General features: G+C 40.9%; 1 protein-coding gene across 1 annotated transcript in view; it reads left to right on the forward strand.

The window, feature by feature from the left end:
• The window catches only part of PLEKHG4B (pleckstrin homology and RhoGEF domain containing G4B), an 81,781-nt gene that overhangs the window by 13 nt on the left and 68,956 nt on the right, over positions 1-12,812 (forward strand). The window contains exon 1 of the mRNA XM_081837247.1: positions 1-301. This exon is cut by the window's left edge and continues 13 nt beyond it. Within this exon, the coding sequence (XP_081693373.1) occupies positions 245-301 (57 nt within the window). The 5' untranslated portion in view covers positions 1-244. The remainder of the gene's footprint in view (positions 302-12,812) is intronic.

The following is a 12,812-nucleotide window of genomic DNA, read 5'->3' on the forward strand; positions in this document are numbered from 1 at the left end:
GGGCTGCTTGGAAGTGAACTCTCCAGTCTGTTCTCACGGTCTCGATGTGTGCAACTGGCAGCGCAGAGAACATTTAGGGAGTATGTAAAATCCACATGCAAAAGAGGGTGACGGGAATCTGGCAGACCCGTCAAGTGAAATTATTAGAAGGGCATGGGCTTGAGTTACAGTCTTCATTGTCTTGACACTGTTGATTTTATGGACTGCTTTTTTGTATTGAAATCCAAAGAGAGGGGGTGTCATTATGAATCACCAGGCTGCAGCTCCAAAGACAAGAAGTGATAATTATCTGAGCATAAAGGTACGTCGAATGCAATAGAAAAAAAACCCAAACTCACAAGATAACAGAAATCCTTTTTTGTATTTTTTTTTTAAAAATGATCCGCATCCAAGAATAGTTTTATTAGTAATTATTTGTAAATTTAATTAAAATGTTTCATGGGGGCATTTTTAGCACCATTTATAGTTTGTATGTTGTGTTCAAATAAAACAAATCTACTTTGCTAAATAAAGAGGGCTCCTGTTTTGGTAATGAGTTATTGCCCTCACTAAATTAGAGAAAACCTGTTGAAAATTCAGGAAGTTTTTCTGGTTTCTTGCCTGCAAACATGATGGTTGCTGAATAGGATTCTTCCTTTTGTTCTTGGGCAAAATAATCTGCTTTATTCCTTTTTGTGTAAGACACGGAATTTGTTCTTTTGAAAATACAGGCAGCAGCTTTTATGTCAGAATGTCTGTTTTGCTTGCAATAGGAATTAGTTCACTGAGACAATTCTACAATGAGGTGGACAGCAAAATCACAGAAATGCCTCTGTAATCTTCTACAAGTTCTTAAGAAGATCTTGGTCTTGTATTTTATTCCACTTTTTCGAAATATTTGAAATGAGAGATTTCTCTTTGGGTGCCTTTTGTTCTTTGTTTTGTATTGATTGCTTTCAAGTTACAGCTGATGGCAACATTTTGAACACTTTTAGATTAAGATATCTGTGATATTAATGCATCAGATATTTTGAAACAGGACAAGCTGTGAAATAGAGAAGATTTTGTTTTAGGAAGCACACATTATGTATTTTTAAAAAACTATGTGCTAGGATTCCAACTTTAAAAGATTTAGCACTACAACACAAACTGCAGTGGCTGCTGTCTGATGCAGCGAATTGTGTGTTCTGTGTTTTTGTGACTGAACTGCCCCTCTGTGGACGTTGTCATGTTGGGCATAGAATTCAGCCTGCTGGGAACCCAGGCTTTCATGGCTATTGCCTAAGGCTGCTTAGATTAATTCTGAAAGTGGGGGTGGGGAGGGAATGCATTGATGTAGGTAGGAAAACAGTTATGTGGGTTTTTTTGCAGTTTCTGTAGGTCTTGATCTGGTAATCTGACTCCTCCAGTAGCCATATCTGTTTGTCACCATCTTTCCTCTTTTTGGCCATGGTGGATCATTTAAGAAATTGATATGAAGTCATAAGTAACAGCACCTCTGGGCATTCACAGAGTGGCTTTTCCTACTCTCTGCACATCACAGCAGTGATTTGTCATCTGCTCTGGCTTCCATTCCTTTTCTGGATTCCGATTCAGTGTTGTTATTAACCTTTAACACTCTAGGGCTTGCCCAAGACCTCAATATTTCCACTGGAGGTGCTTCTCTAGGTTCCCCCCTCCCTGCACGATGAAATGAGACTGTGAGGGAGAAGACCTTCATGATGGGGGTGCCTTGGCTATAAATTTATTTATTTATTTATTTATTTATTTATTTATTTATTTATTTATACATACCCCACCCATCTGGGGGGTTTCCCCAGCCACTCTGGGCGGCTTCCAACAAAACACTAAAATACAATAACCTATTAAACATTGAAAGTTTCCCTAAAGAGGGCTGCCTTCAGATGTCTTCTAAAAGTTTGGTAGTTATTTTTCTCTTTGACATCTGGTGGGAGGGCGTTCCACAGGGCGGGTGCCACTACCGAGAAGGCCCTCTGCCTGGTTCCCTGTAACTTGGCTTCTCACAGTGAGGGAACCACTAGAAGGTCCTTGGAGCTGGACCTCAGTGTCTGGGCAGAACGTGGAATGCTTGCCTCAGAAAGGATCTCCTGATGCTGACAGTGGAATAAAGAGGCAATCCTTCTTTATTTTACCTTTAGTAAAATCCCCCTAAAGCAATGCCTCTTTATTCTCGCTGGCATTTAAATAATTAAGGTTTAGTCCTTTGAGCTATCTTTGATGGGGAGCATGCCCGGACTGTTTTGTGTTCCTGTCTCTATTTTAGATGTGCCAGACCTTTTCATCATGTGCCGTGCTCCCACTGCAGCCATTTTTAAACTGGTGCCCTGTGCCCACAGCATTTCTACAAAGTTCTAAGTGTGCCCATTAGCTGAGAGAGGTTGGCTAACAGCAATCACTTCACACTAATCTGCACTGCCATGTCTTGCCACATTGCAGATTAAGGTAAAGGTAAAGGTACCCCTGCCCATACGGGCCAGTCTTGACAGACTCTAGGGTTGTGCATTCATCTCACTCTATAGGCCGGGAGCCAGCGCTGTCCGTAGACACTCCGGGTCACGTGGCCAGCGTGACAAGCTGCATCTGGCGAGCCAGCGCAGCACACGGAAACACTGTTTACCTTCCCACTGGTAAGCGGTCCCTATTTATCTACTTGTACCCAGGGTTGCTTTCGAACTGCTAGGTTGGCAGGCGCTGGGACCGAACGACGGGAGTGCACCCCGCCGCGGGGATTCGAACCACTGACCATGCAATCGGCAAGTCCTAGGGGCTGAGGTTTTACCCACAGCGCCACCCGCGTCCCACACATTGCAGATTGCAGATCAGAAATAGAAGCAAAATGCATGGCATACAGCTGATGTGTAGCATCCCCCCCCCCCCCCGGGAATGGCTGCCAGTCTGCAGCTTTGCAGTGCTTACAATTCCTACTTAAGGAATTGGCTTGCTAGATACTGCTCCTCATGCCTAGTACAGGAACTCATCTTACACTGCATTCACTTATACAATCACAGGGTACATATAATAAAAGAGGCATTGTCTGTCTGTAAGGCTCACTCACATTTCTTTGAAGGTAATAATCCCCTTGCAAGTGACTGAATAAAGAAATTGGCGTTCACAGTTGGGGTATTGGTCAGGTGTCCACGCCTGCATAACTTCAACCATGCTGCAACCTAAGGCAAACTTGTGTTCTCCTTTGAACAGTGCTGGAAGAGCATTTGGTATAGAGTCAGCAAATTCTTGTGCTCTCAGAGTTCTTTTCTGCTGTAAACTATTTCAATGAAACAATATTTTGAGACCTCCTTTAAAAGCATGCCTTCAACCAAAGCATTATTTGCTCACCTTCCAGAGATCAGTAATACCCCTACAGGGGCTCATTGTCTAGACAAAAACAGCTGGCTGTTTAGCCTTTATTTTGTTTTTGAAGTATTTTCCTTTAAAGTGAAATTCATCAGTCAAAAGAAGTTGCAAGAAAGGTGTGCTAGGACTAAAATGACTTAAAATCCCTTAAAGCCTTCAGGGCTGGGAGTAAATCTGTTTCTATTGTAGGTCATGCTTTGGGGGCAATACAAGACAAGAATGTTCATTTCTGTATTTATGTGATAACCTACCAGTAGTCCTCATATTAACAGATGTTGAGCTATAAAGCTGGTGCCAATGGGCTACCTTTATTTTTACATAGGTCAGCATCCTACATCTGTCTCCTCTGAAGGTCAAGGTGGCCTTTGCAAACAATGTTGGCTGTACCTTTAGTATCCAACCCTAACTGTTGGGAAAGAGGTTAAAAAGAGTAAAATTAACCACAAGCCCCCGAATTTGGGATCCTCTCCAAACCTGTGCCCAACTGTTACAGTTGTTTTGCAGCGAAAACCCCACGTTTTGCAGCACCGCAGTTAATGGGGTCGTTAAAAAGTTGTGCTGTGAAATTTTAAATAGCATCTTATGTTCTGTGTTTTGTGTTGTAGTGGTTAGAGTGTTGTTTTGGATGTGTGAGTTCCGATACCCTTAGAACTAAGAGAAAGAGTTGCTTCAGAACTGCGGCTACATAAGTATTTGCAGTGGTAAACACATGAAAGGGGAGACTAAGACGTCTGAGGCATAAAAATACTCACAAATGACAACACTTCTGAAATTTCTCATTTTAGGACACCTCCCCTACTTAACAGTGAACTTTAGTTATTTCAGCTGGAGGATTTATATCAGGAGGATGTGACCGTACAAGTTGCAGGATGAGAGGTAGACCCTCCCCCACTACTTTGTGGGAGGGTTGTTCATTTTAGTGATGAAGTGGCATGTCCTCTCAGATGTCTCAACAGCTGTTAGGATCAATTGCTAAGGATCAGGGAAGTCCTTGATAGCACAGGTGAGACAGGTAGAAGCACGTTCTGCAGTCTCGCCCACTCAGCCTTACTTTTAAGCTGATATGATTCCTAATGGTCACAAAAGAAATGTTAAGACTGTCCAGGCATTTCCTTTAAAACCAGAAACTTGTCTTATGGTATCCCTCTCTTTTATTACCTCTTAGCAGCATGACACTTCTATAATACTTCTCTAGCAAGGCCTTTGCTTTGTTTGCCTGTCCATGAATTGTATTTCAGCATTTCTGTTGCAGCTGCATCAGATCACACACGGCTGAAAGTGCAAAAGCTCTGCCTTTGCCAAACTTGCTCCTTCATATAGCTCTCCCCCCTTGTTTGCGCCATACCAAATGCACAGCCCCCTTCTCATCACTATTTTTAAACTAATCCCCTCCCACCTTATTGTCGCTACTCTTGACTTTTTTATACTTTTGTAAAGGTGTTCCAGGTAAATTTGGACAACTTTTCATTAATCAGTAACACTTTCAAAAGTGTTCCAGTATTCACCACTAAATCCCTAATCGTGAAGAATCTTTTACAGAATAAAATGCTTCAATGGGGGCAGGGGAGCACAGGTAAAAAGAAAAGATTGGAATGTCTCTGCTGCTTTCAGGAATTCTCATCTTGTCCCTCCTACAACAGCCCAGAAAACCTTTTACTTGTTTGGATAGCTGCTGCCGTAGTCCCTGGGCGCTGAGCTCAGTCTCCTGAGGACTGTTTGCTCTTTTGCTACTGCTGCTGCTATTATTATTTATTAAATGAATCTGTTGCCTAACACCACAATTAAAACATGGCATATAGCCCTGCAAAGGCCAGTTTTTAAAAATACATTAATCAACACTGACAACAAACCTCCAATTTAAACAGAAGGTAAAATATAAACTAAACCCCCATTCAGAATACAGTGATACCTTGGGTTAAGTACTTAATTCATTCTGGAGGTCCGTTCTTAACCTGAAACTATTCCTAAGCTGAGGTACCACTTTAGCTAATGGGGCCTCCCGCTGCTGCCGCGCTGCTGCTACGCAATTTCTGTTCTCATCCTGAAGCAAAGTTCTTAACCTGAGGTACTATTTCTGGGTTAGCGGCGTCTGTAACCTGAAGCGTCTGTAATTCAAGGTACCACTGTATAAAAATGCCCTGAGAAAGGTACTCTAAAATGCTAATAATAGTTGCTGCTGCAGCTTTAAACTGTTAAAAATACTAAAAGCCTGGTGGGAAATAGAGGAGTATACATTTTTGCAAAGTGTGGAGAAGGCGAATACAGTGGTACCTCAGGTTAAGAACTTAATTCATTCTGGAGGTCCGTTCTTAACGTGAAACTGTTCTTAACCTGAAGCACCACTTTAGCTAATGGGGCCTCCCGCTTCCACCGCGTGATTTGTGTTCTCATCCTGAACAAAGTTCTTAACCCGAGGTACTATTTTTGGGTTAGCGGAGTCTAATCTGAAGCGTCTGTAACCCAAGATACCACTGTAGTAAAAAGCTTTTCTCCCTCTCCCATGACACAAGAACTCCAGAGGGCATCCAGTGAAGCTGAACGTTGGAAGACAAAAGGAAGAACTTCTTCACACCGTGCATAGTTTATATATGGAATTCACTCCTGCAAGAGGTAGTGGTGGATGTCTTTAAAAAAGGATTAGACCAATTAATGGCGATGAAGGCTACCAATAGCGGCTAGCCATGATGGCTGTGCCCTCTCCCCAGAAGCAGTGTGCCTCTGAATACCAAGTGGGGAGAGTGCTGCTTGTGGGCTTTGTGTGGGCATCTGGTGTGCCACCATGGGAATGGGGTTCTCGATGGGCCCTTGGCCTGATCCTGCAGACTTTTCTCACGTTCTTACGTACGATGTAACACATCAAGTGGTTAGCAAAGTTTGACCTCTAGGATGTGAGCTAAAACAGGCAGTTCCTGACTGGAAACAAAATTCTTTTGGCGTTCACCTAAGTAAATAATTTGAAATTCCCGTTGTAGGGCGAAATCTGTTCAGGGATGTGCACTGCTGTTATGCTTGGGGAGCTTGTTCAGTTTCCGTGCACACTTTCGAAAACTGCTGTCTTTCCCTTGGAGAAAAACTGTTCAAACTTGCATGGGGATTTCCAAAGAGGATGTGGGCTTTATCTCTGGAGAGCAAAATGATTTTGCAGATGCCAAAAGCTTCTGTTTGTTTAGACTTATCTAAACTATAAAGAACCTTGTGGATAATAAAGGAGTTTTTAATCAAAGCCTGTGAGCTTTTTTTGTTACTTTGGGGGATCCTCCTGGAAACCATAAGCTTACCTCCAGAAAGTTAATAAATAGACGGCCACAAGCATAACAGCATTAAGAAGCTTCTGGGTTTTTTTTTATAAAATTTTTATTGGTTTTACAGAATACAGAAATACAAAGAGAAACAAACAAAGACAGAAAAAGAAAAAAGTAGATGTTTCAAATTTCCATATTCCCTTTATCTGGACTTCCCCACATCTTCCAGACTCTGCATTATTTATAGTACAAACTTCAGCAATTTATTATCTTGTTTCATGACTTATTGTATCTTTCAATTTATCATGTTTCCAAATTCAAAATATTGTATCCCAATTCTTATATATCCTATTTAAAACACAATAAAACTTATTTCATTGTTCCACCTTTAGCTTTTTGTACCTTAGTTTTCATTTCATCTAATTACAATTGCTGGGGCTGGTATTTCCTAAAAAATGCATTTTCTTAACATTCATACAACTTACAATGTTTTTGCAAATAGTCCTTGAATTTTTTCCAGTCCTCTTTTATTACTTCTTCTCCCAAATCTCGGATTCTGCCAGTCATTTCAGCCAGTTCCATATAGTCCATCAACTGCGTCTGCCATTCCTCCAGTGTGGGTAAATCTTGTGTCTTCCAATACTTCGCAATGAGAATTCTTGCTGCTGTAGTAGCATACATAAAAAAAGTTCTGTCCTTCTTTAACACACTCTGGTCTACAATGCCCAGAAGGAAGGCCTCCGGTTTCTTAGGTAAGGTATATCTGAATACCTTTTTTAACTCATTATGAATCATCTCCCAGAAGGCCTTCACTTTCGGGCATGTCCACCAGAGGTGAAAGAATGTCCCTTCCGCCTCCTTACACTTCCAACATTTGTTGTCAGACAAGTGATATATCTTAGCAAGCTTGACTGGGGTCATGTACCACCGGTATATCATTTTCATAATATTTTCCTTCAGGGCACTACATGCCGTGAATTTCATTCCGGTGTTCCATAACCTTTCCCAGTCTTCAAACATAATGTTGTACCCAATATCCTGTGCCCATTTTATCATGGCGGATTTGACTGTCTCATCCTGAGTGTTCCATTTGAGCAGCAAGTTATACATTCTCGAAAGTAGTTTATTTTTTGGCTCTAACAATTCTGTCTCTAGTTTCGATTTTTCCACCTGGAATCCCACCTTCTTGTCCACTTTAAAAACCTCCTGAATTTGTGCATAGTGCAACCAATCTCGCACCTTGTTTTTTAATTTTTCCAAGCTCTGCAACCTCCAATTGTCTCCAATTTTTTCAATTATTTCCCAATATTTAGGCCAATAGGCCTCCATATTAAGCCTCTTACGTGCTTTGGCCTCCACCGGTGAAAGCCACCTCGGGGTCTTACTCTCCAGTAAGTCTTTATATTTTGTCCAGACCATCAAAATTGCTCTTCTGACAATATGGTTTTTAAACAGTTTGTGCACTTTAACCTTGTCATACCACAAATATGCATGCCACCCAAAAGCATTATCAAACCCTTCCAGATCTAGGACATCAGTGTTCTCCAATAAAATCCAATCTTTCAACCAGCAGAAGGCTGCAGATTCATAATATAACCTCAAGTCTGGCAGGGCAAATCCCCCTCTTTCTTTCACATCAGTTAGTATTTTAAACTTTATTCGGGGCTTTTTGCCCTGCCAAACAGACTTAGAAATATCCTTCTGCCACTTTCCAAAACATTCCACCTTGTCCACGATCTGAAGGGCCTGAAACAAAAATAACATTTTCGGCAATACATTCATCTTTATAGCTGCTATTCGACCCAACAAGGAAAGTTTCAATCTTGACCATATTTCCAAATCTCTTTTAATCTCTGACCAACATTTCTCATAGTTATCTTTAAACAAATTCAAATTTTTGGAGGTCAGATACACCCCTAGGTATTTTACTTTTTAAACCACATTTAATTCTGTTTCTTTCAGAAATTCATCTGTTTCTGTAATTGTCAAATTTTTTGCTAAAACCTTGGTTTTTTGCTTATTCAGCTTAAATCCCGCCACCCGACCAAAGTCAGAAATTAGTTCTAACACTCTTTTAGTACTAGAGACTGGCTCCTGTAATGTTAATACCAAGTCATCTGCAAATGCCTTCAATTTATATTGTTTCACTCCGACCTCAATTCCTTGTACAGACCTGTCCTTTCTAATCATATTCAATAACACCTCCAGGACTGAAATAAACAATAGGGGGGATAGGGGGCACCCCTGCCGTGTTCCTTTTTCAATTTTAAACTCCTCTGTCACCACATTTACTATCAATTTAGCTTTTTGTTCTGAATATATTACTTCTATACCATTTTCAAACCCCCGTCCCACTCCCATCCCTTCCAAATTTTTCTTCATAAACATCCAAGAAATATTGTCAAAGGCTTTCTCCGCATCGATAAAAATTAACACCGCTCTAGTATTAAGATTGGTTTGTAAAAGCTCCAAAATGTCAATGATGTTTCTTGTATTGTCAAACAAATGCCTACCGGGGAGAAAGCCTGCCTGATCTTTATGGATGACTTCGTTAAGAACCTTTTTAAATCTACTTGCCAAAATGTCTGCAAAAATTTTGTAATCCACATTTAGGAGTGAGATGGGACGGTAGTTCTTAAGTTGGGTCTTTTCAGTTTCTAGTTTAGGTATCAATGTGATGAAAGCTTCTTTCCACGTTTCCGGTGCCTTCTTCCCCTCCATGATCTGATTACAGACCTCCATCAAGGGTTGCAACAAATAGTCCTTCAAAACCTTATAATATTTGGAGGTGAGTCCATCAGGGCCTGGAGATTTGCCTAATTGAAGGTTCTGAATGGCACTTTCAATTTCCTGCTGTGTAATTTTACCATTCAGGATTGTTCTCATTTCCTGGGGTATTTTTTGTAATCCATTGGTTTTAACGAATTGATCCACCTCAGATTCTTTCCCTTGTGTGTAAAGTTCTTTCCTAATTTCCTCGGGTTTCTGAACAATTCTCCCTTCAATCTCTAGATTTGTAACAGTATTTAGTTTTTGTCTCTTCTTTAACTGCCATGCTAGCAGTTTCCCACACTTATTTGCTGATTCAAAAGATCTTTGTTTCATTTGTTTAATTTTCCATTCCACCTCTTGGTTTATCAATTTCGAATATTGTGCTTGGAAAAATTTCACTTCTCTCAGCACTTCCTTCGACTTGGGCCTAGATCTTATTTTTTTCTCTCCTTCTCTTATTTTCTCCAATATCTTCTCTTTCCTTTCATTCCAGAGTCTTTTCTTGATCGTATTTTGTTGTATTAGAAACCCTCTCATTACTGCTTTACTTGCGTCCCAGATTGTTCTTTTTTCCACCGTAGTATTTAAATTTATCTCAAAGTAGTCCTTTAAAGCTTTTTGGGCCTTCTTTACAATCTCCTGATCTCTAAATAAAGTGTCATTCATTTTCCATCTGAAGGATCCGGTCGTGTTTAGTCTCAATTCCACTTTCAGAGCATTATGGTCGGAGCAGGTTCTTGGGCAGATTTCCACTTTTCTAGTTTTAGGTGCCAGTCCTTTAGTTGTCCATATTTGGTCGATTCTTGTCCATGACAGATGAGCTTCGGAAAAGAAAAGAAAGTTCCTTCTTTTCCTAGGGGGTTCTTAACCCTCCATATGTCAATCAAGTCCATATTGTCAGTCATTTCAAAAAAAGTTTTAGGTAGTCTGCCATTTTTCGATATGTTTGCACTTTGCGACTTATCCATGTTTACAGACACAACTCCATTCATATCTCCCAGCATAATAATGTTGTTGTAATCTAAATAGTTCAGTAAAGTCTCATGCAGCTTCTTAAAAAATTCCGATTTTCCATCATTTGGTGCATAAATTCCTAATATTAAAAATTTTTCTCCTTGTGTTTGAACTTCAATCGCCAAAATTCTGCCTTGTTCATCTTTAAATAAAAATTTCGGTGACAGGCTCTCCTTTGCATATATCACTACTCCTCTTTTCTTAACTCTGTCCGAGGAAATAAATTCCTGGCCTAACCTTTTATTAATTAACACTTTCCTATGGAGCCTTGTCACATGGGTTTCTTGCAGACAAATGATATCCAATTGTTCTTTTTTCAAAATGTGAAATACTTTTCTTCTTTTTTCTGGAGAATTTCCGCCATTTATGTTCCAACTAAGAAGTTGCAGAGACATCCTGAGTCAATTTATAGATCCTACAATGGGGATCTTGCTTTTCCTCTGGTCCCGGTGGTGGTAGTATTGGTCCAGCTCCAGGCAATGCAGATTCTGGTGGTGGTGGTGGCCAAGAAGTTATTACTCCTTTCTGGAGGTCTTCCCCGTGATCGTGTAGGAACTTCTGCTGGTCCTCTGGTGTTTTAATCCTTACTTTCCTTCCTTTGTAGGTAAATGATAGTCCTTGCGGAAACTCCCACCTATATGGAATTGCGTTGTTTCTCAACAACTTTGTCAATTCTAAATATGAGGCTCTAAGATCCAATAACAATTTAGGTATATCTCTGTAAATTTCAGCCCTTTTGCCTTGTATCTCCAAAGATTTTTTAAAGTGCAGGCCTAGTATCTTGTCTCTCTCTTCTCTTGATCTTAAAACAACCAAACAGTCTCTGGCCTTGTCCTTCTTTACCGATCTACCCAGTCTGAATGCCGTAACAATTTTAAAGTCTTTCTCTTCTTCTATTCCCCAGAATTTGAAAAATAAGAGTGTCAAAAATCCCTCCAAGTTGCCTTCCTCCGATTCTGGGATGGCTCTCAGCCTGAGGTTATTTTCTTTATTTCTCAATTCCACCATTGACAGGTAGGCTTGTTGTTCCCCTACCTGCTTTTGCAGAGGCCTAACTTCCCCCTTGATCTCATCAACCTTCTTGTTTGCTTGTTCGGCTTTTTGATAAGCTTCCTCAGCTAATTTATGATTTTCAGCTGTTGCTCCCTGTAAATTCTCAATTGCCTGAGTATTCTGGGAAACTTTTTCAGATAGCTTGCTAATGGAGGATGTTGCTTGATCAATTTTTATTGATTGATTGTCCACTTTTTGGTTTAAAATTGCTAGTTGCTCCAAAATTTGTTTCAGGACTGTATCAGATCCTCCTGCTGCCATTTCCTCTAGAACAGGTTGTTCAGCTTCTCCCTCCTGTGCTGTCAGCACATTTGGAGCAGAAGATCTGCGGTGATGAGTTAAGGTTGTTTGAACAAGTTGCACAGACTTCTTTTCTTTCTCTTTCTCTTTCTCTTTAGCTTTAGCTGCTCTTGTTTTCCCTGTGCCACTCATTCCCCACCTGCCTCTATTCAAGGTCAAATTATCCTTTATTCCATAAGAAGGCAAGTCCAGAGTACAGATAACTAACCACAAAAAGTCCAAACAAAATGCGTTTCCCAGGCCTCTATATCTCCACAATCCTCTAGGGGGAGTCTCTCCAAGTTAGAAGGAAGGGAAGAAGTTTTTCCGCCATTAAAGTTCCTATATTCCCTCTTTAAATCCTTATAGTTCCAGGGCAAAAGGAGAGTTCGCAAAGCCCTCTATTTCAAAAGCAGAAGCCACAAGGTAGCGAGAGTGGTATCCGCTACTATGTTTTAAATGTTAAAGTCTCAATACATGTAGCAATTTAAACTCTTGTAACAATAGTCCGCAGTTTGACAGCTCACTCGCACTGACAGCTCGCCGGCTTATTTGCTAAGAGGAAAGTTCCAATAATAAATCTCACAAATTTAGAAAGAGTCTCTCTTTTATCCTTTAAATAAGAAACTTTAACTTCTGTAAATGCACAATAGCTCCACTTTATCAATCTCTTTAAATGCCTCAGCGCTCTTCCGAGTCTTTGCTTTGATCTATTTAGCAGTGTCGGGAGACGGACTTCCTGTTACTCGCCTCCCGTTTTCAGTCCAAATTCAAAATTTTAAGTCCAAAATGTAGTACCCCTTACTCACGGGTATATTACTTGCCAATTTCGATGTTTCCAAGAAGAAAGGACAGCGCTCATCAGCAGCAGCCGCGCGGCTTTGCTTCCCGCAGAAAGAGCGATGAACTCACAGCGCCGCTCCCCCTTTCACGCTCCGGAGCCCCTTACGGGGTCCCTTTTACGTTTCCGGGGGGGCTTCTGGCGCCCGCCGAGTCCCACGGCCACGGGCTCACTCTGCCCGTGGTTTTTCTGGATGGGTCGCCGCTATGCCGCAGCGGACGACCCTTTTCTGCGGAGCCCCTCTTCAAAGCCCGAAG

This window comes from Podarcis erhardii (genome assembly GCF_964252035.2).
Source record: "Podarcis erhardii genome assembly, chromosome: 13".
In the NCBI taxonomy this organism is placed as follows: Eukaryota; Metazoa; Chordata; class Lepidosauria; order Squamata; family Lacertidae; genus Podarcis; species Podarcis erhardii.